The sequence below is a fragment of the Podarcis gaigeae genome (genome assembly GCF_964106915.1).
Source record: "Podarcis gaigeae genome assembly, chromosome: 14".
Classification (NCBI taxonomy): domain Eukaryota; kingdom Metazoa; phylum Chordata; class Lepidosauria; order Squamata; family Lacertidae; genus Podarcis; species Podarcis gaigeae.
The window spans coordinates 3078269-3104514 of record NC_139690.1 but is presented as its reverse complement, the minus strand read 5'-3'; the positions used below and the strand labels follow the sequence as shown (position 1 = coordinate 3104514).

The following is a 26246-nucleotide window of genomic DNA, read 5'->3' as shown; positions in this document are numbered from 1 at the left end:
TTTAGAAAAAGCCACCTCTTTCTACAGGGATGTGCTGAGTGCTCAGGTGAGCAAAATGGTACCCCTTCCTGAACACGGCGTCTACACAGTCTTTGTGGACCTGGGCAACACAAAGTTGGAACTTCTGCACCCACTAGGGGAGAACAGCCCAATCGCTGGTTTCCTGAAGAAAAACAAGGAGGGAGGAATGCACCATATCTGCATTGAGGTATTTCCACTCTTCCTTTTTGTTTTTGAATTTTTTTTTTTAATCACATTGGAAAACGTGGATGCTTTACTTCATCGTAAGGCAGCGTATTTGAAATTCTGAGAATCCTAAGGTTCTTTACTACCTGATTTCTTTACTTCCTTTTAAGGGGTCAAATTTCTAGCCCTCATTAAGGTATGTTTTGAGAAGCTTGTTTGTGAATTGGGGTGATCTAATTTAGAAAAAAAGACGAGCAAGGGACCAATATTAAAGAGTTATATAAAACCTAGTGTGGTGTGGAGACAGAGCTTCTCTCTGTCCCCTTTCTCCCCTTTCTTGTAGGAGTAGAACCCACTGAGATCATCCAGCAAATCTGAACTAAGATTTAGGACAGACGAAAGGAAGCACTTCTTAAAAAGCACATGGTTAAACTATGGTATTTTCTATCACAGGATGTAGAGATGGCCACCAACTTGGATCACTTTAAAAGGGGATTAGATGCATTCTGGGAGGAGGAAAAGGCTGCCAGAGGCTATATAGACCCTGATCAGACTTCTCTGAATCGCAGTTGCTGGAGGTCACAGGCAGGAGGGGCTATTGCCCTCATGTCCTGCGTCTGGTTTGCCACTCCTTGTGGGGAAAGCACAGCTTACACAACGCCTTTGGTTTGCTACAGCAGCAGCCAGGCTGTCCTTGGCTTGTTAGTTTTTAAAGCACAAACCTGTTTTCCAGCCTTCGTATCTCTTGTGATCTTCATCCAATTTTCTTTTTTTAATGTTGAGATTCAGTATTGTTTCCACCATATCCTTCTTAGACAAAAGTTTTCTTTTCTTTTAAAGGTGAACAGTATAACAGATGCCATAGCTGAACTGAAGGAGAAGAAGATCCGTGTTTTGAGCGAAGAGCCCAGAATTGGGGCCCATGGGAAACTGGTGGTTTTCCTCCATCCTAAGGACTGCAACGGAGTCCTAGTGGAACTTGAGCAAGCCTGAATTATGATCCTAACTGTGATAAGAAGAAATTAATGCCTATACTAAGAGAGGAGATGAGGCATATTTTCTGTGTTTTAAAATTACTACTCCTGATTTACTTGTTATTGAGGGTTTTTCCCTGACTGAAAAGCATTAATAATAATGTGATTTGCCTTAAGAAGGAAAATTTAAATCTTGAAACACCAGTCTTAATTTGGGAAGACACCTTTTAGTCACTTGAACATCACCAAAATAAATTTTATTTGGGCTGGCTTAGGATTCCTTTGAACTGTATCTTGCAATAGTAAGCTGGGTGCATTTTACGCACGCTCTCCCTCTGGGCATAATTTTGCATCCATTTGGTAGATTTCTAGGTCATCTGCCATCACCCTGCTCTACATTTGTAAGTGACAAGTAAGGCAAGGGCGAGGTGTCTGGTTTTTTTTTGTTTTTTCAGTAATTCCTTCAGTATTCCCTTAAGAAAACAGCCAGCAAGGGATCATCATATTCTCTGTGTTCACCTGTCTAAAGACTCATTGACTACTCCATTGATTGGTTCACTCAATCATAAGATGCTTATGGTCTTGTCTGGGTCCCCATGATTGCTAAGCAAGTCTTCTCTCCCCCCCATCCGCATGAGAATTTGGGCCTTTTGATTACCTTTTGATTACCAATATTTGCTGTCATTTGATCACCAGTGTCACTTGCATAATTTATAGTAGTTTGTCTGCATTTATTATTTTGAATTATTACGGATGGTGCATAATAAAACATGATTTTTGTTTCTCTACTTAATTCTTTCTAAAACTAAATGAGCTTTAATTGGCAGCCCAAACTAACAAAATGAGTTTCAATAGGGACAAATGTCAGGTTCTGCACTTAGGCAGAAAGAACCAGATACACAAATATAGGATGGGAGACACCTGGCTTACTAGCAGTACATGCAAAAAGGATCTAGGGGTTTTAGTAGACCACCAGAAGCTTGACATGAGTCCACAGTGTGATGCAGCAGGGAGGGAAATCTAAGGCTATCCAAGGCTGCATCAAGAGAAGTCTAGTGTCCAGATCAAGGGAAGTCACAGTCCCACTCTCTTCTGCCTTGGTGAGACCACACCTGGAATACTGTGTTCAATTCTGGGCTCCACAATTTGAGAAGGATGTTGACAAGCTGGAACATGTGCAGAGGAGGGAGACCAAGATGATCAAGGGTCTGGAAACCAAGCCTTACAAGGAGTGCTTGAAGGAACTGAGTATGTTTAGCCTGGAAAAAAGGAGACTGAGAGGAGATATGATAGCCTTTCCCCATATCTCAAGGGCTGTCACATGGAAGATAGAGCAAGCTTCTTTTCTCCTGCTCTGGAGGGTAGGATTCGAACCAATGGTTTCAAGTTATAAGAAAGGAGATTCTGACTAAACACCAGGAAGAACTTTCTGAAAGTAAGAGCTGTTTGGCAATGGAACAGTCTCCTGTGGGAGTTGGTGGACTCTACTTCCTTGGAAGTTTTTGAGCAGAGGTTGGATGGCCATCTGTCAGAGATGCTTTAGCTGAGATTCCTTCATTGTAGAGGGTTGGACTAGATGACCCTCAGGGTCCCTTCCAACGCTACAATTCTATGAACCTTATTCATGCTTGTCGCTTTCAATGAGGCATATCTCCAGGTAGCTGGGAATAAGACTGCAATCTTAGTTTTCTGAAACACTGGGTCCAATCTGAGAAGGACTATACCACACAATATTGCTGAACATTTAGTTTGTCACTGACAGGAAGGAGCACAAAACTGCCACACTGGCAGGATAGGTGTGGTAGGTGACTGCCATATACAAGCTGAAGAACAGTTACAGCAATACCCGGGACAGGAGAAGTTGGTTTTGAAGAGGGAGCAATTTAAATAATGCAAATGGGGTCTAGTGCGGGAAAAGAAATCCTGATAACACTTTACTAGAGAAAACTGAAGAACAGTGTATAATTTGAGGGAAAACAAATGGAGAATAGAATCATAGTTTTGTCTTTCTTACTGCAGGCCTTGGACATAGCAGAGAGACACTCAACTAAACCATACTGAGATAAAACTTACAAAGACCTACACAGCCAATTGCAGCACATGCTAACAGATCCACCACCACAATGCTTCTTGGTTAGATGACTTACTGGTAGCCAAATTAACTCTCAAGTTACAAACTGAATGATCTCTGTAGTTGCACTGTACCTTTACTGGGCACAGGGAGATGTTAGACTTGCAGAATATATTTTGTTGCTCAATAACCTTGAAATTTGCTCAGTTAGCCTAAGACATCTTGCTGTCTGAGGCCAAGGACAAGATGGCACCACATTCCCTTCCACCTACAGAACTTTAGAAGATTGGCAGTAGAATCTTGGTTCTTGCATTTATATCCCACCTCCCGTCATGGGTCTTAAGGCTACATATCTGTGGTTCCCAGATGGTCACCCACCCAGACACAGATAAGACCCAGACATGCTTAGCACCATCAACGGGGGGGGGGGGGATTTCTTGTGTGCCTTGGAACACACTTACAGGTGAAACTCGGAAAATTAGAATATGTTGGAAAAGTTAATTTATTTCAGTAATTCAACTTAAAAGGTTGTGGAATATAAGAGATAGACTCCTGACACGGAAAGCGAGATATGTCAAAGCCTTTATTTGTTATAATTGTGATAATCATGGCTGATGAAAACCCCAAATTAACAATCTCAGAAAATTAGAATATTAAATGAAACCAGCAAAACAAGGACTGCAAATAGGGCAATATTGGACCTCTGAGAAGTAGAAGCATGCATATGTACTCAGTACTTGGTTTGGGCCCCTTTTGCATCAATTACTGCCTCAATGCGGCGTGGCATGGATGCTATCGGCCTGTGGCACTGCTGAGGTGTTATGGAAGACCAGGATGCTTTAATAGCAGCCTTCAGCTCTTCTGCATTGCTCGGCCTCATGTCTCTCATCTTTCTCTTGGCAATGCCCCATAGATTCTCTATGGGGTTCAGGTCAGGCGAGTTTGCTGGCCAATTAAGCACAGTAATCCCATGGGCATTGAACCAGGTTTTGGTACTTTTAGCAGTGTGGGCAGGTGCCAAAGTCCTTCTGGAAAATGAAGTCAGGATCCCCATAATGCTCGTCTGTGGAAGGAAGCATGAAGTGCTCCAAATTCTCCTGGTAGACTGCTGCATTGACCCTGGACTTAATGAAGCACAGTGGACCAACACCAGCTGATGACATGGCTCCCCAAATCTCTTTTCTGATGAGAGCAGCTTTTGCATCTCATTTGGAAACCAAGGACCCAGAGTCTGGAGGAAGAATGGGGAGGCACACAATGCCAGATGCTTGAAGTCCAATGTGAAGTTTCCACAGTCTGTGTTGATTTGGGGAGCCATGTCATCAGCTGGTTCCTAAGAAACCTTGATGCCTGAGATAAAGCCAATATGGTGTCTCCCACATCCCATTTTCTGCACTGAAGCCAATGACACTTCTTATCTTTTATTTAGGGGTAAATACATCAATTTCAGTTACTCCCTATTTCTCGTTTTACCAGTCTGAAGCTCAATTCTCTGCACCAGTTTCCAATAAATAAATAAAAAACTAAATGGATATGCAATTTTGTCTAGTACAGTGGTACCTCGGGTTAAGAAGTTAATTCATTCTGGAGGTCCGTTCTTAACCTGAAACTGTTCTTAACCCGAGGTACCAATTTAGGTAATGGGGCCTCCTGCTGCTACTGTGCCGCCGCCGCCTAATTTCTGTTCTCATCCTGAAGCAACGTTCTTAACCCGAGGTAATATTTCTGGGTTAGCGGAGTCTGTAACCTGAAGCGTCTGTAACCTGAAGCATCTATAACCCGAGGTACCACGGTATACACATTTTGCAAAGCAATTTCTTGGCAATATGATGCTTTTTGGTACATTATTTACACTAATATATGCATTTGTATGGATGCTTTAACCCAGCATATGTGCTTTTGTACACATTACTCAGATAGAGGTAATTCAGAAACACGAGAATTTCAAAGAGTGCCTGGTGTCTGGTTCATGTATTGTTTCAGGAAATGTGAATTAGATAAGTTCACCCTGAAAATGCAAAGTGAGCCAAACTTCTCCTCCATCCTAGTCTGATGTCAGCATTGCTTACTGGTCTGAGGGCTGCTGGGAACACAACTCCATTTTCCAACACCTCACTGCGGCTGCCCACCCTCAGCATCAGAGGAGCCAACTCCTAGGGGCCAAGGTCCCTTCACCCCCCTCCCAATAAAATATTTGAAGGGGCCGAGCCCCCCCCCAAAGTTTTTTAAAACCCTCTCCAGCATTTTGGTGAGGTTCCTGGGCGTATTAGCACTAGTGTTCTTGGTGTTAGGTACCACCTGTAGGTGAGTTTCAGAGTGAGTTGTTTTCGTTAATATGGATTTAAAGGGGGGTTTACACCACATTTTTGTTTGTTTCAATAAATGATTTAAAAATAAATAGATTGCCCAATCACAGAGAAATTAAAAATTGCCCCACAAAATCCCCCTTCCCCCAAAATGGCCCCTAGTGGCTGAGCACGACATTTCCTGCTTCAGTATGTTCTTCCCCCTGTCATCTGCCTTTTAATGAACTACAGTATCAGAGTTATGGTAAAATATTCAAATTCTTCCACTGTTTTTATGTTTTTATACTTTTCCTTAAGGGGAGCATAAAACACCTTCTTAATAGCACCCCTAATTAAGAGCACATTAAACTCACACATTTTATATAGCACTTTCCGGAGCAGACACAGAGAGAAAGCAAACTTTGATTTCTGCTATAATTTTACCTTCAGTCAAAACTGAATAATTCATCACCCGGCAATGTCTAATGTATAGATGAATGTGTAATACCCCCAAGTTGTAAGAGACTTCATTAAGGCCTGATTTCAGAAACGGACGCAAGTACTGTAACTGCTCTACTTTAACTGGAGTGCTGGTCTATCTGCATTTCCATCTGTAACGTCATTTTACGTATATCAAAAGGAAACTGATGGCCTGCTGTAATGTTTCTAGGGCTTGCTCGTGCGTAAGCCGATGCAAACACCTGGCTGGGTTGCCTGAGTGAACCTTTTCTGTCCGGACAGCCACTCACCTGTGGCTGTCTCAATCGCTGGCAGAATCCATCAGTGGGCGTTTCTTAAACTTCTTCCAGCACAGAAGCTCTTTGACGCCTAGTCTCCTCCTACTCTCTCTGCACGAAGGCCTTCTGCGCAAGGAGGGCGTGGGCAGCGGAGGACCCCTACTCTCCCCGCTGGTCCCCAGCAAGGAGTCATGGGACCGCCTCGCCGCTTCCCCCATCTGCCCCCCTTCTCCACTGGTGCTACGCGGATTCTCTTCCCCAGAAGATGGGCTGCCTCTCCCAATCCCAGGACACTCTCTGGAATCTCTCTGGATTTTGCTCTCTCCCTCTGGCACTGATGGCAGTTCCCTGACACCTTCTAAAGAGGATAAACCCCTAAAGGGCAGGGTGAGAGAATCCAGCGAAAAAGCCTATGAACAAGAATATTGAAATAATCTCAATGCTATGCTGTCTAATGTTTTGCAGGTGAAGAGGAGACCTGTTCAATGTGCTCTTACCCTTCTCATCAGTCTCCACCAATTTATGGTATTTCACACCACTGAAGGCCCTATCCTGCCTGGCATATGAAGGCTGTATTCAGCATACCCTAAAACAGCTCCCAGCCACTGCTTTTTAAGAATCAAGCTGTGGGTTGTCCTTTTGCTTTAAAAACATTTTAAAATGTTCTGAACAGTGGTTCAGAACATACCTTAGGCCACGTTCCAGTGGGCTTGAAATGGCAGGATGTGCACTGCTGTGGTGCTTGTGCACATTTATTTATTTAAGAGCATCAGAAGAGCCTGCAGGATCAGGCCAAAGGGGGAGGCATCTAGTCCAACACCTTGTTCTCACAGTGGCCAGCCAGGTGCCTGTGGGGAACCTGAAAGCAGGCCCTGAGCCCAGGAACCCCCTCCCCCCCTGGGGCTTCCAGCAACTAGGATCCAGAAGCATTCCCGCCTCACACCATGGAGCTGGCAGCTGTCAGTTGCCCTCTCCTCCACCACCGGCTAAACCTCTCTAAAAGCCACCCAGGTCCTGGGGAGCAAGTTCCAGAGGTCAGCTCTGTGCTGCTTGAAGGACTTCCTTTGATCTGTGCTGAACCTTTCATCATTCAGCTTCATCTGATGTCCACAAGTTCTAGTGTTATGAGAGAAGGAGAAAAGAACTTCTCTATCCACCTTCTCCATGCCATGAAGGATTTTATAAACTCCCACCATGCCATCTCTTACACACCTTTTCTCTAAACTAGGAAGTCCCAAATGCTGCAACCTTTCTTCATAGGGAAGTCACTCTGTCCCCTTGAAAACTTTGGTTGCCCTTTTATGAAACGTTTCCAATATTTTTGCCTGCCATCCTAATCTCCAGGTAGTGTAAGATTCCAGGGGTTCCAGGAGCTTCCCCAGGGTTCGGTTTCCTTTGGAATGAGGTACAGCAGACTGTGCTGTTTTTATGACACATGGTTTATTTACACATTCATTCATTCATTCATTCATTCATTCATTCATTTACAGAGCCACTTCCTTTGTTACCTTAATGGCCCATGCTGGCCACTACCTCAACAGGAAACTAGCCTGGCTATTCCAGGAATTAAATCCGCACTGGATCCAGGAATTAGAGGATGGCTCTAATTCATATTTCACAGGAGTCCTTTGAACATTGTTATCATCAATAATATATGAAATAATTTGCCAAGTAGATGAAAAAGAATCTTTTTTACATTTGCCCTCTAGCATACTTTCATTTTTGAGTTAATTTTTCAACAGTGGCTATAGCCCAGTTTTGACTATAAAATAATAAATCCTTATTTAATCCTTCTAAATATTTCCATTTTGTTCCAATAACAATCATGGCAATTAACAATAAATATAGAATCAACTCTTTATTCAAACCATCTTCAGTTGTCCTATCCATATCCCTCACCAAAGTGTGCTGAAAGGTTGGTCCTTTGTTTCATCATCCGTCAGCTACACTAATTAAGGAACTAGAGAGTCAGTTGCAGCTCTTTGCTTAACCCCACACAAAACCATTCCCATAGCATGAGACAAATAAGGGTCACATAAACAAAACACTTTTGCAAGAAGCAGGATTAATAAAAGCTCGTAGTAGATCATCATTTGCAGGGAAGGGCTGTAGCTCAGCAGCAAAGCATCTGGTTTTCGTACAGACGGCCCCAGGGCTGATCTTAGGCTGTGTACACACTACACCATTAATGTGCATTGGAAGCACAATTTCCCCTAAGAGAATTCTGGGCACTGCTGAGAATTCTGACTCTATAATGGGTAAACTACAGCACCCAGAATTATTTGAGGGGGGAAATGTGCTTGTCAAAGGAGACAATGCTAGACCAGAAAGACCCAGCAAAGGGCAGTTTCCAATGTTATGAACACAACACAGGAGTCCTGGGTTCAAATCACCTGGTTCTGCTAGATATTACAGTGGCACCTTGCGTTCTCAAATGCATTGGTTCCCAAACATCGAAAACCTGGAAGTATTCTGTTTTTTTAAATGTTTTTCGGAAGCCAAACATCCTACGTGGCTGTTGGCTATTGTTTCCAGGACGCCTGCACCAATCAGAAGCTGCACCTTGGATTTCAAACATTTCAGAAGTCAAACGGTCTTCCGGAAGAGACTAAGTTTGGTGCTTTTGCTATTTATTTTGCGTTTTTGTTTTTGAGGCTTTTTTGGTTAATTTGTTTTTGTGACTTTGTGGATGATAATTTTTATCATCTACAATACTGTTGTATTTATTTTATAGTACAGTGGTACCTTGGGTTACATATGCTTCAGGTTACATACACTTCAGGTTACACACTCCACTAACCCAGAAATAGTGCTTCAGGTTAAGAACTTTGCTTCAGGATAAGAACAGAAATTGGACTCCGGTGGTGTGGCAGCAGCAACAGCAGGAGGCCCCATTAGCTAAAGTGGTGCTTCAGGTTAAGAACAGTTTCAGGTTAAGAACAGACCTCCGGAACGAATTAAGTAGTTAACCTGAGGTACCACTGTACAGTACATTGATTATTGCTTTCATTTTATGGATCAATGAAAGCAATGGATACAATGGATACAATCTTGCTAGATAGTAAAATTCATGTTAAATTGCTGTTTTCGGGGCTGTTTTTAAAAGTCTGGAACAGATTGATCCATTTTGCATTACTTTCTATGGGAAAGTGCGCCTTGGTTTTGGAATGCTTTGGTTTTGGAACGGACTTTCGGAATGGATTAAGTTTGAGAACCAAGGTACCACTGTATTGCTGTCTCCGCACCTCAGGTTTCTTCTATCTGAAAAGGGGGGAAATATAAATTGTAATATCACAGGGTTGCAAAGTATTTTGCATAGACTTTCCCAGATGCATTAGAACATTATATATATATATATGGTGTACTCTGCTACAGTCCTGATTTCCCAACAGCCTCATGTTGGTTTTAAATTATGCAGAATTGTCATGAAATTGAATTCTTGCACTGTCAGGGGAGGTCACATTCGGCCAGATCTTGCAAGGGAGATGCCTGCATGGATGCAAGCAAGCAAGCAAGGAGGTGATCCAAGTTGCTCTTGTCTGGAGGCACAGAGAATCCCGCCCTTGCCCCCGTCATTGCTGAATGTGGCCACCTAAAACAGGGGGACTCTTTTTCTAATAATAACACCAGCAACAACTCAACATAACCACAAGGAAACCCAATAACTATTTATGTGAAAACTCCCTATGCAGGGGCGGTCTCCCCTTGAATCCTGGCTACAACCCTGCCTGCACTAGCCAGAATGCAGAAGCACCTCAAAGGCTATTTCAGCGGAACCTCCCTCCACAAGGGCAGTCTGCATTTGAACCCCGGCTTGCAACCAAGCCGGCATCCAGCAGCACGGCAGGGACTCCTTTGGCAGAGCCTTCCATGCAGGAGCAGTCTACCCTGGAAGGCCAGCTTCCGCGCCAAGCCCCTTTCCAGAAGCTCCAGCCAAGCCTCCCCGGGCAGGAGCAGTCGGCTTGGCCTCGCGGGGCGGCCCGGGGGCTGCGAGGCGGCCGCTCCCGGCCAGCTCCATGCAGGTTCCCGGGCGCGCTCGGCGCACTCAGCTTCCCGGGTTAATTAGTAGTCTCCGTGTGTGGCTGGGAAGCAGGAGAAGGAGCCGTACAAAAGAGCCCGGGCAGCTGCGGCGGCGGCTGCTCTCCTCCTCCTCCTCCTCCAGACTCTCCCCCCTTCCTCCTCCTCCTCCTCCTCCTCCTCCTGCTGCTGCTCTTCTTCCTCAGGCCGCCTGCAAGGAGTCCTGTTCCTTCCTCGGGGGAGGACAGATCCTCCCCGCCCTGCGCTGGCCAGGTAAGGCAGGGGCGCGCCAGGCCAGGCTGGGCTGGGCCCCCCCGGGCCGGCGGGCGGGCGAGACAAAGCCCCGGCCCTCAAGAGGATGGGGATGGGCGCGAAGGGCTTTTAGGCGGCCAGCTCTCCTGTGCATCCTTAGCAGAGGTGGGGGTTTTCTGCATGGATGCCGCCCGCTCCCGGGGGCTCCTTTCTTCTCGAAAGTCAGGGGAGGGGGCGATCGAGCCATAGCTGGAGGCGCAGAAACCCGGAGCCTGGCAGACTACGCTTCTTGGATAGGGAGGGGGGATGCAGACACACTCTTTTTGCACCGGGTGGGATGATGATGTCCAAGGAATAGTGCGCCTCCTCCTCCTCCCCTCTCTGCATTTGGCGGGGGGGGGGTAATGCCCTCAGAGGACACACCTGCGCCCCCCCTTCATACCCCTCCCCCGCTCAACTTTTGGCAGTGCAATGCAGGATGCTGTTTTTGCTAGGGCGCTGCATTCCTATTTGCCACCCTTCCTGCCTGCTCTCTCTTTCCATCTCTGCACATCCCTCCCCCCCAAAGAAACCCACCCTCCACCCACAGTTCCCTTCCCTACTGGGAGGAGAGTGTGGACTTGTATGTCAGAAGTCATATAGCCTTATCTCACTAGGTATTTATTGTTATTATTATTTATTTTAAAGCAGTGCAGGTGATTTGGGGGCAGACAGAGCAAAGTACATGAGAAACCATGCAAGTGTACTGCAGGGGCTTTGGAGGGGGGGGAGATGTTATCCACTTTTCTTCCTTCCCCCCTCCACTGAAAAGCACACATTTATGGGGGGGGGGAGCAGAGCACTTAGAGGTATCACAGACCCAGTGCCTTTGGGTATTTCCTTGGTGTGTTTTTGTTTTATTAAGCATTTTCTGCCAAGATGTGGGTGACAAGGGCAAGGCAATGCCCCCCCCAACTAGGCTGGCCAATCTGTTGCTTTGGCTTGGGGCTCAGAGGAATGGACAGTTGTGCCTGTATGCAGGGGAGGTTTGGGCTGTGAATGTCTGGTTTGCAAGGAGACATGGAGACTAAGCAGGGAGATTTTCTCCTCCTGGCACAACCATGACATCTTTTTTCTTCTCTGCTATTGTGGGACTTGCAGAGAGGGAGAGAGAGATTTGCTAGCCAAGCCATGGCTGGCTGATCTCCCTCATGCCGGGCGCACAGGAGAGGGAGAACAGTCTACATCCAGAAAAGAGGCAAGGAGAGCAGAACCTTCCTTTAAGACCCCCCCCAAGTCTCTTTGCTTTGTTCCGGGTCAACCTGTCTTCGCTGTCATTCCTTGTGATGTGTCCGTCATCTATCTTTCAACACTGAATTTTATTTATTTTTTAAAAACCCTGTTCTGTGATTTAATCCGTGTGACAGAAGTCCTGTGGCATCTGAAAGATTAGCAGATTGATCACAGGGTGAGCTCAGATGCATATGATTTCTTGCTTAGCCGGACTGACACATCTGCCCCCCCCCCCCCCCCGGATTTGTGTCTCCAGCATGGTCTTCCTGATACACAGGATTGGCAGGTGTAAAATGAAACTGGATGTCAGGGCAGAAGGCCAGGCGCCCCCCCCCCCCCCGGGTATGTGGGGTACAGGAGGGGGCTGGACGAATGTTTGGTCCAGAGTCCAAAATTGAGTAATGACACCTGCATGGGACAGTCCTCCAAATCCTCCTCCGACCACATTCTGGCCTTCTGCATGTCCAGATATCCCACATGTGTTCTGACCTTGTACCTTGCTCCCAGGTGCGCAATGCTGATGGCTTGGCAGTAGATTTGTTTTAGTCAAGTTGGAAAGATGGAAGAAGGAAAACCAGGGAAATTCAGCATATCTCTCCCCTTCTCTCTTTCCCTGAGTTTTCCATATATATGGATATATGCCTCCGGTGTAGCAACTGAATTGAAGCTTTTGATCGAGTTATTTCCTCCCCTCCGTAATGAGGTCTGGAGGGAGAAGCTACTCAATTAAAAATTCTCCGCTTCATCTTTCTTGGGGTAAACAGCGTGACAAATTATAACCTGGTTTTCTTCTCTCTATTCACCCCCCCACACCTTTATTCTGCTTCGATAATTCTCTCAGATGTTAGCACTGGAAGAGGGGTGGGGGAAGAGTGGGTTCCCCTCCCTCATTCAGCCCTTAAACACCGGAATTGGGACACAGTCCAGAATATTTGAATTGCTGCATTAATGAAATTATTGTGCTTGGTGCTCCCCACCTCCTGGCAGCATTTGTAACATGGAGAGGGGTCCTCTGGTGTTAATGTGTCAAGGGAGGTTGGGCAATGTGCTCTGTGTGCCCCCAGTGAGAAACTGTGCACTAAAAAACCCCCCACCCCCTTATGCAGATTGTAGCAATGCTGAGTCCTGCCTGTGGAGGTGTGGGCTTTGGGAGACCAGCTTGCCACAGCCGGTTGGCATCTGTGGCAGAGCCTGAGGTTGTCCCGTGCCTGATGTGGGTGTGGGTGGGCTCAGCACTTGCTGGAAGGCTGGGTTTATAAGACCTGCAGAGTTGGACTGCAGAGGGTCAGTGGGGCTGCCTTTGGAGGGTGTCCAGGGCCTGACTCTGCTTTCAATCCAGAATGCAGCAGTGATGACAGAAATTATAGGCCCCATTGAACATGGTGGGACCTCTGAGCAAACATGCATAGGCCTTGTAGTGGTGGTCTCTGAAAATCGCTCTGGTTATCAATATGCCTCACTCTATCGAGTTCTTCTTAGTCTTTCCTCTAACACACAGGGTGATTTATCCTGTGTCATGATGTCTACATAATGTGCATTTTTCTGTCACAACCCCCCTCCCCGGCCTGTTATTTCCTTTGCTGGACTAGGGAGACCTGGGTTCAAATCCCCACTCAGCCACAAAGCTCAGAACTTGAAGCAATCATATTCTCTGAGCCTGAGCTTCTTGGAAGAAGGATGGATTTAGAAATGTAAAAAGCATTGGAAGCACCTGAACGGAGCCTTGCTCAAGCTCTGTTACCAGATGGTCTGGTTTTGGGGGTTCACTGAGATGCAGACTTGGGTTCAGGATGCAGCAAAAAGAGGAACATTTGCTGGACATTGGTTTTGACTTTATTAGTTACATATATATATATATGTGTATATATATATATATATATATATATAAAAAAATAAAATAATATTTATTAAGTTTTTGTTTACACAATAAAAAACATACATAATAACATAGTATTTTCCAATATCCACATTTCATTCTCATCTTTGGACTTCCTCACATCTCTAGTTACATATATAAAAAGAACACTAACAGACACCCCCCCTTTCCCATTATGTGACACTTCAGAATTTCTAACTCTTCCAGTCTGGAATTTGCTTATTGCCGATACTCTTCTCCTTCAGTGCTAGGCCTATTATCCTTTTTCTCTGGTGTCCTTGTGAAGATGGAAAACAGAAGGTGACTGAAAGCTCTCAGACTTGATGCTCTGTTTTGATAAGTCTTCCCAGTGAAATGCATGAAATATTTGCTTATTTATTATTGTGTTCAGTTACATTTTACTTTTATCTGACTACATAAAAATAAATAAAAATGGGATGGGGTAAATTGTAACATGGATTAAGGTTTTCCCCATGTTGTGGGGAGGTAAATAGTTTGCCCCTGGGATGCCATTCTTAGCTGCAGTTTTGTGAAGGGCTTTACATGCAGTTCCGATTGGAGGGTTTGCTCGGTTTCTCCTTTCATAATGTTGCTGTGAGGATGTTGCGGATTTCCTCTTGGGGCTTGGGATGCAAGCTTGGGGCTGGGGGGCTGTCTCAGCTTAGCCTCATGGGGGTGGGCAATGTGGACCTCTGGGTGTTGCTGGACTGAAGCGCCCATCGTCTTTCACCATGTCGGCTGCGGCTGATAGGAGTTGTGGTTGCACAGCTGCTGGGGGGTGTGTGTGCCAAGTTGGTCTTCTAGCCTCGTGCAATGGGCCACCAGCAATTAAAGCAGCAGCTGGGCTGGCTGGGAAGAGATGTGGTGTGTAAACTGGTTACTGTACTCTTTCATGCTACTGAGGCTACGGGTGTGGGAGAAATGTGATTCAGTTCACATTTAAAAGTGGAACTATTTGATTCATACTTTGCAAAATGATACAAGAACCAAAACAAAGCCATCGTTTGAAATTTGCACTTCTCCGAATTTTGCAGTGCTGTTCTTCCACCAAGTAATGTGTGCAAAAATGCATAGAGTTAGGCAAAGTGTGCCTCAAAATGCATATGTAACATACATATTAGTGTTAGACAGAATTGCATACCAAAAATTGCATACGAAAATGTGTATATTGGGAGAATTTTGTACGAGATGTTTCACAAACTATACTCTAGTAAAGGTAAAGGGACCCATGACCATTAGGTCCAGTCTCAGATGACTCTGGGGTTGCGGCGCTCATCTCGCTTTATTGGCCGAGGGAGCCGGCGTACAGTTTCCGGGTCATGTGGCCGGCATGACTAAGCCACTTCTGGCGAACCAGAGCAGCACACGGAAACACCGTTTACCTTCCCGCTGGAGCGGTACCTATTTATCTACTTGCACTTTGACTTGCTTTCGAACTGCTAGGTTGGCAGGAGCAGGGACTAAGCAACAGGAGATCACCCTGTGGCGGGGATTCGAATCGCCGACCTTCTGATCGGCAAGTCCTAGGCTCTGTGGTTTAAACCACAGCGCCACCCGTGTCCAGCCTCGCAAATAAATCTATAAAACCTAGTAGCCCAGACTAAATGTTACCTAGTCAATCTCTCCCCCCCCACATTATTAGTCATTTTGTACCTTTAAAGGAAAAGGGACAAAAAAACGCACACCGGATGCACACACATATGTATATGTAATTTCTTTTCTTTTTTTTTCTTTTTTGAAGGCTGATGTATTTTTATTACAGATTTTCTTGTTTTACAGTACCTGTATATGTAATTTCTGACTTGCTCCTTGGAGGCAATTTTTACAACTAGGCAAGTGGCTATCTACAAACCTGTTCTGGTGGCCATACCATGAGCCCAGCAGTGCTGTCACAATTAGGCTTGGGTTGGCAGGCTGTGATAGAACTTGCCTGTTTCTTACTTTCAAGTAAGAGTCCCTGTCTGCACAGGCTGGGCAGGGGGCAGCCTAGGTCAGCTGATCTGAGCGTGAGCTGGTATGATAGCTTCTGGAGAAAGGATGGAACAGAGCTGGCCATCAGCAAGGTTTCAGGGATGTTCCATTTATCATATTTGTAATATGTGCTTTTAACTTTAATGTAAAATTCAATATTTTGGTATCAAAATATGTGTGTATGCCTTAGGGAATGCTTATTTGGTTAAGGCACATTAATATATATATCCATATGAAGAAATGCTGATTCCCCACATGATGGGTGAAGTGGTACAGGCCAATAGGCCCTGATTTCCTCCTGAGAAGGAGCAGGCTCATGCATAATATCAAATCATGGTTTACTAAGGTGTGATTGAGACTTGTGCTTTCCTGTTTCCTTTCTCTCCCTCCCTCCTGAGCTCTGATTCACTGAGTTACTTCGTCTTTAGCACAAATTGGAGGTTCCTCTTTCCATCCAAAATGGCAAACTCTCCCTCCAAGTCAGGATTGCAAACTCCCTTCTTTGCAGGCCTGGCATGGAGGGCAAAGGGAGATGTCCTTCTCTTAAGACCGCCTTGTGAATGTGTTGCTTGTGCAAGACGTGGAATAGGAACTTCCTGGCTCCCCTTAGCCCCTGTAACATTCGGAAGAAGGAGCCATAGGGAAGATTCTTCTCTGCCTGAGACCCTGGGGAGCTGCTGCCAGTCAGAGAAGGCAATACTGGGCTAGGTGGAGAAAGAGTCTGAAATGATAGAAGGCAGCTTCCTAAATTTCATATCTTCTCATTTTGATTAGGAGCTGATTGAGAAAACAAGTAAACATAGTTTTTCAATAGCACCCACATGTTGCAACAGTAATATTTTCTGCAGCATTTGTCCCTGCAGCCTTTACACTTTCCAAATGCAACACAATGTGGCAATATCTTAATTTGACTTGTATTTCTGGAGGGCATTGTACAATTCATTTTATGGTGTGCAGTTTCCTAATGGGAAGTTTATATATGCGTGTGCGCTTGAAATGCTTCATGCAATTAAGGCACTTTAGTTGACCCATTGATTAATTACTGCGCTTGTTTTCTTAGCCCCTTCTTTTAAAGACCTTCATACTCTTAAATCTCTGAAGATAAGACTGCAAGACACTGGAACAATTAGGACAGCTGGTGGAAGTAACTCATTGCAGGGGTGTATTAAGTGGTGTGTCTGACACAGGAACATTGCTAGGTACTTAGAAGATTTGGTGCATGACCCCTTGCCACACACATGCATGAAAATTAAAATTTATAAGTCACAGAAGGCAAGCCAGCTAATTTCCCACCCAAATCTCTCCATTATTTTTAAATTTTAATTTGCACCCCACCACAGGTCACCCCAAATCAGTTCCTCTTTAATGCATCTTACCCCCAATTAATTTCCCAACAGATCTTGCTCCACATCAAATCAATTCTCCCTGTTCCCTGCCCCCCTTAGTCATCTTCTGCTAATTTATTCCCTCAAATTAGCACCATACAAAGGAACCCAGATCTTCAGCCCAAATCATTTTCTCCCAAATGCATTGCCCACCAGGGAACACTTGGGACTGGGCTCCAAAGCTCAGCCTTAGCAACACCACTGATTTGCCATGATGCCCCTTCCTCAACTGCCTCCTCCTTGTGGTTCTCTGTGCCTCCTGTCTCCTGGTTTCACACCTCAAACTATTAAGTAACTCAATTCTAGTTTTACTGAGTTGTGAGAAAACCCATCTCTCCATCCTAACCCCAAGAAATGGCCTCTCTATCAAAACAGGGTTGACCCTAAAATGTGTTTGTGATGGATTTTTGCTACAGCTGCATCTTTTCCCTTTCCCCTTTTGCTTGAACATTTTGCTAATCTCCTTCTTAAAAACAAAACAAAACTCTTATTTGTGAACCTATCATTTTAAAAGCCTCCTGGGCAGCCGCCACAGAAGGGAGCAGAGCTTGGGTCCCGCTCAAAAACATCCTCTTACCTGACCAGGAGGCTGGTGAAGGACAACCCCTTAGCTTGGACTTGCATTCAGTGACACTTAAGATTAACCTACTGAGGAAAAAGCTGCCTTTGTGGAATCAGGATGTGTGTGCTTGAATTAATTCTGCAGGATTTGCTTTACTTTCCTCACTCACTATGAAGTTTGGGACAGACTTGCTTCTAGACTCTCTTGTTCATGGGAATAGCTCCAGAAGCATTCCTGTGGGAAGTGTGTGTTGTGCTGGATCTGAACCCCTGCCTGGCTTTCCAAAGAAGAGCCCTTCCTAGAGGAAGACATCAGTGTAGCTTGGATCTGGGTGCAGGCATAAATTTAGCTCAAATTCAGCTTGGATCTTTCTATTGTGCACTGCCTTGACTATTGTGCAGAAAGTGATTAATGGTGATTTTTTTTTCTTGGGAAAATCTCATCGTAACAGCATAGCCTGACTTGGAGTCAGGCCACTTCCTATTGTCTGTCTAGCTCTGTCTACTCTGACTGGCACTGACTCTCCAGGGGGATCTCAGGGTTCTTTCCCCTTCACCAGCTACCTGATCTTCTAGCCAGGGATGGAATCTGGGACCTTCTGCAGGCAAATCATGCATGCTATCCCTGAGCCAAATGGTCCTTCTCCAGACATGTGTCTACATGGGTGTAGACACTCCATTAGAGACAACCCCCTGATACCTAAAGATTGCTTTGATTTTCACTTGCATGTGAAGAGGACTCCGGTGGGCATGTGGCCTGAGGGGGAAGGGTGAGCATCATCTAAGAGAGCATTTTGTAAGTAGGTAAGCAAAAGGATACCTTAGGCATTGGTTCCCCACCTCCCTATCTGACATGAGGCAGTATAGCTTGGAAGCAGCAGGGATGACCTAGGATGGGAGAAGGATTACCCAAGCTGGTGCTTTCATGGCTAACTGCTAAATGTGTGTGCTTTGGAAGAGAATATGGGCAGTGCAGGGAAGTACTGCTGGAGGGGACAGAGATAGACTAGCTGTGCAATGGTTGACATATCAAGGACCCAGGCCAAGGCTTAATGGCATGTGATGGAGCATCCCTGTTGAAGCTCAGCAGGTCTGCATCTGGTCAGTACCTAAGAGGAGATCACCCAGACGCTCCCATGTCTGTCTCCTTGACTTCTGTGATAGAAGAGGGGTTTTATGCTTTTCATGCGGAAGGTCCCAGGCTGGGAGAGAATCTTGCCCGAGACCCTGGGTAGCGGCTGCTCTTCAACATAAACAGTACTGAGCTCCATGGACCGATGTTCTCACTCGGCACGAGGTGCTTTCTTGTGCTCTCCACCCCAAGGAGTCTTTACAATATGCAATAACGTCTCCCTCCCCCCCCCCCGCCCACATTTCCCATCACAATGACAGGCAATTTGTTAGTTTTTAAATAGCACCTGATATCTAGTGGCAGACATTTTATTACAGCAACCTTTAGGTCAGAGGCAGAATGTGCATGGAATCCAAATATTCCTTCTTCTTGGTCTCCATTTATTTCCTGTTTTAATCACAGGCTTGCATCCATACGTCACTTAAGTGTGCCAAACGGGGCTTTTCTGGGAAAGACAGAAAGGTCGGCTTATGAGGTTATTTGCTACCATAGGCAGAGCGAAGAGGGAACATGAGAAGAGCCATACCAGATCAGGTCCATGACCCATCTAGTCCAACATCCTGCTCTCTCAGTGGCCAAGCAGATAACCTGTGGGAAGCCAGCAAGCAGGATTCAAGCAGAAGAGCCCCCTCTGCTCCTGCAGTTCCCAACAACTGGTATTCAGAAGCATTGGTGCTTCCCCCCTCCAGAGCCCTCTCCTCCCTAGTGCAAAGGATTCTGTGGCCATCCAGGCCAAGGAATCACCACAAGAGTCATGAAACAGGTACCATGACATAGTAAATGGGCTTATAATTGTCCCATTCAAGGCTCAGTGGCCTGGTCTACCCGTATGATTAAGTCCACAGTCAGATGCAGTAAATGGTCCTGAAGGCCAGTTGCTGGAAACTGCAGGAGGGGGAGCATGCTCTTGTGCTCAGGTCTGGTTTGTGGGTTTCCCATTGGCCACTGGGAGAGCAAGATTCCGGACTAGATGGGCCATTCGCCTGATCCAGCAGACAATGGAAGCTCCTGGGTGGCTGGAGGCTTTGCCAGCAGAAGCTGACGGAGGCAGAGGCTGCGGATGCATAAAAGGCAGTGAAGGGGCTGAAAGTGGGGTAGGTGCAAGGGGACTGGATGTTGAGACCATTGGTGTGGGTTGGCAGAGTGACCACTCACTGCGTCCCTTCCTGGGACTGGACTCCTCACCTGTAGCTTCTCCCTCTGATGTTTCTCAGTGTCCTGATGTGACTTGCCCCATCCACTGCATCCAGATATATCTTTTTTGCCGTGTGTGTGTGTTATTGGGTTGTGGTTGTTTTAACTGTCCTTTGTGGTTTTATAGGCTGGTTTTATCCTATGAACCGCCCTGAGACCTGCAGGCAAAGGGTGGCATATAAATTCTATAAAAGCATCCTCATTCCTCTCCAGAGTTTTCAGCTGCCACCTCTTTGGGCATCCCCCCACCCTTTGTCCTGATCTGAGCAGCCCCTCCATGATGGCTCCTCAAGGCCCATGACAAATGGTGTGAGCAAGTGACACATGTGGTCAGGGCCAGCGTTCCCGTTTAGGAAGATGCAAATAGCAGGTCCTGGTCTTCTGTCCTTTCACACTCCACTTTGGAGGGTTAACAAAAACAAGTCCAAATAAATGCTCAGAGAGTTTGGCATCTGTTGACAGCATCACCCCTGGGCACAGCAGTTTGCATAGAATGTCTCCATTAGGAAATATGTTTTTTGAATTAGTTCCTCACAAAAGAGAATTGGGAAATAACTGTGTGTCTTTCTTATGCCTCAACCACTTCTTTGAAAAACAAAAAGCTATACACATGCACACACATTTAAAAGTATTGTGTCACTGGTAATAGGCATGGAGGAATCGGAATTCTGATTCCGCATTTTCCAGCTTGAACACTTCTTCATCCACATTTCATATATTATCACAATTTTGCCTAATATGCACATTTGCAAGCTATTTTCACACATATACTTTTTGTTGTTGAAGAACGGCATTACAAAATTTGGAGAAGTGTGGACTAGGTACCAAATTGACTTATATCCTACCTTTAAGGGAAAACAGGTTTTGAGTATAGATAATAATAATAATAATAATAATAATAATAATAATAATAATAATAATAATTTATTTATATCCCGCCCTCCCCAGCCAAGACCGGAATCAGGGTGGCTAACAACCAATAATAAATGGGGCAATAAGATGGGGCAGGTTTAAGACTATTTCCCCTCTGCTACTTCATGACAGTCAACTTAGGGACATGGATTTAATTATGTAGAACAACTTGATGTATTAGGGTCCAAGGGAGCAGAACTGTGGTATATTGGATGGCAAATAGAAAGCAAAGGGATTCTGTTAACATTGCTGATTGTAAATTCTCCAGTCACAGAAAAGATTTATAGATGGGTCAATAAAGCAAAGCTAAATAATTAATGCATTTGTTTTATTTCGGCGCTTGAAATATTTCACAGCTAAAATCTCAATCCTGTCTCAGGGTGTTTGGTTAGCTTGTTAGCTTAAAACAAAGAAATGCAGCACATGACCTGTATCAAAATACAAATGTACATATTTCTCCAAGGGCTAGAATGGGGAGAGGCTAGAATGGGGAGACCTTAAGGTCCTGAGGTCCTGGGCCTTGTAGATTTTATTTTAAATCTGTATTATTATTATTATTATTATTATTATTATTATTATTATTAAAACAAGCTTGGTATAGCTGAAACTAATCTCTCTCTCTCTCTCTCTCTCTCTCTCTCTCTCTGTGTGTGTGTGTGTGTGTGTGTGTGTGTTGGAAGACATTTAAAAAAATGAAATGAAATTCAAGTGATGTCCAGTGACTTCCCTGAATGCCCTTCTTTTATATATGTGGTTTTTAGCTCTTTGGGATTACAGTAAATCTTTCTCTGTACAGAATCTCTCTTGGAACCATCTCAGTTGTCCCCTGTTTGGTATAACTGGAACCATCCGCTAACAGTTGATCTAATTAGAAGTAATGATTTCAACCCAAAAAAGCTATTAAGATTAATGGACTCCTGGGAAAGGATAGCATTGCTTGAGCTGCAATTTGGCACAGAAGACGAGGCTGTGTGCATTTAGTTTGCATAGAAGTAAATGGACCTGAGTGAATGAGGTGTTACTCCCATTAAAGTGAGGAGAGCTTTTTCCTGCTGCTGCTTCTGAGCTCAGCATGGCAAGATCCCCTCAGAGGGAGACCAGCTCACTTTGGGAGCTCCAGCCTTACAGCTCGCATTTTTTATTTTAGTTCATAAAATAGATATACTGCTTGTTTGTAAAAACAAAGCAACACAAAGCAGTTTACAGAAAGAACAAAATGCTAAAATTATCAGTAAAAGCCGTTTAAAAACAGCTATTTAAAACATTCAGGAAATAATTAAATAATTAAAATTGATGAGCTAAAAGCCATTTAAAACACATGGCAACATTCTACATGTCTAAACAAAACTCTTTTTTGCTTAGGCTGTAAAGAGTACAGTGAAGGTGTCTGCCTGATGTCAATAGGCCGGGGGTTCCGAAGTGTAGGTGCCCCATGTTAAAATATCTTCTTCTTTTACAAGTGCAGAATGAGTATTATGTGGCGCCTGTAAGAGACCTGCAGATCAAAGGGGTCAAGTGGAAGGCTTTCTCACAAGTAAACTCTTCCCAGGTGGTTAAGGGATTTTTACAATACAGTAATAGTAGCAACACCTGGAACCTGGCCTGTGAGCACAATCACAAGCCCTGGGTTGGTCCTTGTAGACACGAGGTGACAGGTGGTGCCTTTGAGGACAACTGCCGGACCTTCAAGGGTGTGGCAGGAAAGTGACCGTGGTGGTGCAGGAAAATTAAGGTGACAGCATGCCAGGTTCTAGGTCCTTGTATTAATTTACAAAGTCCAGAGCAACATAGGTCCAGGGACCTCAGGGACCTCCTGAACTCTTGAATTGCAGCTCAGTCCCTGAGATATGCTGCAGGAATGTCATTGATTGTTCCCCAGGTTGGCTATACTCTTGACAAGAGAGATCAGCAAGACTTGTGCCAATTTCTAAATGCCTGTTGAAAACTTTTCTGTTCCATTAGGCTTATGCGAGCAATTAAGAATACATCTTTCCACAATAGTGGGCTGATTTCTGATTTTAACTTTTTAATATGGTTTTAATTGTATGGTCAGGGCAGACTTTGGTAATCTTTGGTACTATGGCACCCTGAGCAAGGCCAAAATTTGGCGCCCCCAAATGGATCCTCTCCATTTTCTGCCCCGTCGCCTTGGCACCCTGTGCGGGGGAGCTGACCTCACCACCCTAAATCCGGGGCTGGTATCATTTTATGTACAATTGTTCTCAACCTTTGCTCAGTTTTTAAAAAAATGAATAGTGGTATATAAATAGTTTTACAAATAAAAAATAATGCTGAGAGGTGAGGAGAGGTTTCCTGAGATATTTAAGACTGAAGTATGGAGCGCTTTAGATGGTAAATAGTTTGTGAAGAACTGGACCGTGTGATCACTCTGTGTGTGTAATTGTGTCCAAGAAATTCTTGGTCCCGCTTGGGGCGGGGAGAGAGAGGGAGGGAGTGTGCAACTGTATTACGGCTTTAGCAGATCCTGAGTGCAGTGCAGACCAGGTTGTTATTTTCTCATCAGCTGAAAGCAGTGGTCTGGCCCATTAGGCCGAGTGAGACAGCTGCTTCAGGCGGCAGATGCCAGGGTGTGGCAGCAACCTCTTGGATCTCTTCCTGAAACCCCTAAGCCTGGCTGCTTCACTTGTCTGCTAGCCCTCTGCTATGGTGGAGGAGGATGCTGTGCCAGCCATTGCCAGCGCAGAAGTCACATTCAGCTGCCAGCCAAGTCAGTTTCTGGATGTAGAGTGGGGTCACCATCTTGTCCTTGCTGCGACAGGCAGCAAAATGCCTCAGTCTGCCCATGAGCAAATGTCCAGTATCTTCTGGTTGTGGCAGTTTGCTATGTTGGCTACAAGTGTGCAACTCTCTCTGTGTGCATGGACCAACCAGGATTCTGCAGGCTCTGTGTCCTCCCCCACTTGCAAGAGTCCCCCGTTCCTTTGTGTGTGCCTCACGTGACTCTGTCCTTCATCAAACTATTTCATATAGAGCACCAGGGAATGGAGACATTGTTCCTCCACTGTTGGATTTCAGAGACTCGGGTTTAGGGAGATTATTTATACAGCAGGATTTAGTATCTGCCAGTGCTCTGTTTGCTTGATATCACTAGGGACCAGTTCTTCCATAAATCCTCATCCTCAGACGATAAGCCTTTTTTTTTTTTTTTTGCAGAGAGCTGAATAAAAATAATTTCCTCCCAACCACCTGCAGTTAAAGTTCTTAATGTCATGGATTTTTAATCTCAAATGGTCTGGGGAAGCAAAAGCTCATCTATTATATGCTGCATTTAAATATGGGACTTTATTTTTCATTCCCCCCCCCCTCACTCTGCTGAAATGTTAAAGCAGGCCTGGTGATTTGTCCAGGAGTGACCCCCAGGAACAGCTTCTGATGCTGACTGCTAGGTTAAAGTGAAATGAAGCCAAATGCAGATTGTGGTGCTGTGTTTCAGCACTGCATTTCTCCCAATGTTTTGGGATGACTCCTGCCTGCTCACTTCTTCATCCAAAGTGGGGGAATCATCTGGAGGGGTGAATTAAAACGTCTTCTTCTAGTCTCCCCTCTTCTATACCAGCCTTGCCCAACCAGGATCCCTTCAGAGGTTGCTGGGAGGGCTACACAGAATCCCAGGAAGTGTAGTTTCCTCTCTGCAATCCGTAGCACCCTTAACAAACTACAGTTCCCACAATTCTTGGTGGGAAGTCCTGTGCTTTAAATGTGTTTTGTATGTCCTTTAAGTGTGGATCTGCCCTGTTTTTTACCAAAAATTCAAGGAACAATTTTCAGCACCGGCAAAGCTACCAGTGAGCTGTTTGAGTAGTTTTTGCTCCTCTATTTTCTTCCCCCACCTCCTCCTCTCAAATGTTGCTAGAATTGTTGTGCAATCTGCATTGTTCCTTCCCAATTTTTTCATTTTAAAATAATTTTCATTGTTTTTTTACACGTTTTCCAAACATAACATCCCAACTTATACAGTATAACAAACCTTTGGCTATCACAGCCTAGGACTTCCATCAACCTCGACTAATGGTTCCCTAGCTTTCTTTCTGATTTTGCATTTTATTTTAATAGTTATTGCTATAAAATCCAAATCCTCAATAAACTCCTTCTTAGTCCTTTTTCACAATAATTAATATAGTTCCCATTACAAAACTTCTTGCAACCCTACAAGCGATGTCAATTGATTACAATTGTCTTTCAAATATATCATAAATTTCTTCTAATCTTTCAGGAAAGTCTGGTCTTGCTGGTTCCGAATTTTCCTAGTTAATTTCGCCAACTCAGCATAATCCATCAGTTTCATCTGCCACTCTTCTTTTGTTGGTATTTCTTCTTGCTTCCATCGCTAGGCTAATAGTATTCTTCCTGAAGTTGTCACAGATAAAAACAATTTTTTAATATATAATTTATATATATATAATGTACTTACTATACCAAGTAAAAGGGCTTCTGGCTTTTTTGCAAATGTATTTTTCAACATTTTTAAAATCTCATTATAAATCATTTCCCAGAAGTCCTTTACTTTCTTACATTCCCACCACATATGGTAAAAAGTACCTTCTTTTTCCAGCATTAGTTATTTGTTTTGTACATTTTAGCTAATTTCACTGGTGTTATATACCATCTGTACATCATTTTCATTATATCTTCCTTTAAAGCACTGCAGGCAGTGAACATTATCCCCTCTTTCCATAATTTTTCCCAATCTTCTAATTGTATATTATGACCAATATCTTTAGCCCAGTGTATCATGACTGATTTAACTTCTTCATCTTTCAAATCCCATTCAAGTAATAATTTATACATTTTGGATAATGTTTTAACTTTGTTATTTAACAATTCTAATTTGAATTTCGATTTTGTATATCCAAATCCATTTTTCTTTTTATCATCATTAAACATTTTGTTAATTTGACAATAATGCAACCAATCATTCACAAAACCTTTAACTTCCTCATATGGTTTTAATTTCCATTAGTTATCCATCTCCTTCACTATTTGTTCATAGGTGGCCCAATGTTTCCTCATATTTATCTTTTTCACACTCATTACCTCAAGAGGCGAGAGCCACCATGGTGTCTTATGGTTCCTCCCCAATTTTCTTTTGGGTGTCTTGTCTATGTGTGCAATACCTGAGATGAAAATAGTTCATAAAGTGTCTTGTATGACACAGAAGCACACTTACCCTGAAGGCATTGCATTAATTAATATTCCATCTGTGGTTGTAGCTACAAACTCATTTATCATACTGCCTTGAGAAATAAGAGGCTAAAGTATTGATTTAATTATCATAATGCAGGATGTCCTTTCATGGATTGTGACCTGATGGGCTTGCGATAAAGCTGGCAATCTCTTTCAGCACAGCAGTGGTGAATCAATCTTTTGTGCAGTTTTAAACTGTTGTGAAAATACACACAA

The 26246-nt window shown here is 44.3% G+C and overlaps 2 protein-coding genes across 6 annotated transcripts in view; both read left to right on the top strand.

The window, feature by feature from the left end:
* Position 1: 1 nt before the first annotated feature.
* On the top strand, positions 2-1948 carry MCEE (methylmalonyl-CoA epimerase; the record flags this gene model as incomplete). Its single annotated transcript, XM_083712132.1, has 2 exons — positions 2-208; positions 1027-1948. Coding segments are annotated over 2 exons (360 nt in total), but the record flags the coding sequence as incomplete, so codon positions are not given.
* An 8310-nt stretch (positions 1949-10258) lies between these two features.
* APBA2 (amyloid beta precursor protein binding family A member 2) overlaps positions 10259-26246 on the top strand; it is a 116830-nt gene continuing 100842 nt past the window's right edge. For 2 of the 5 annotated variants that reach the window (XM_083712188.1, XM_083712184.1), the window contains exon 1: positions 10260-10543. The gene's annotated coding sequence lies outside the window, so the exon portion shown is untranslated. Of the gene's footprint in view, positions 10544-10606; positions 10688-11156; positions 11179-26246 lie in introns of those variants that run through there. The other 3 variants (XM_083712185.1, XM_083712186.1, XM_083712187.1) reach the window with 3 other exon arrangements.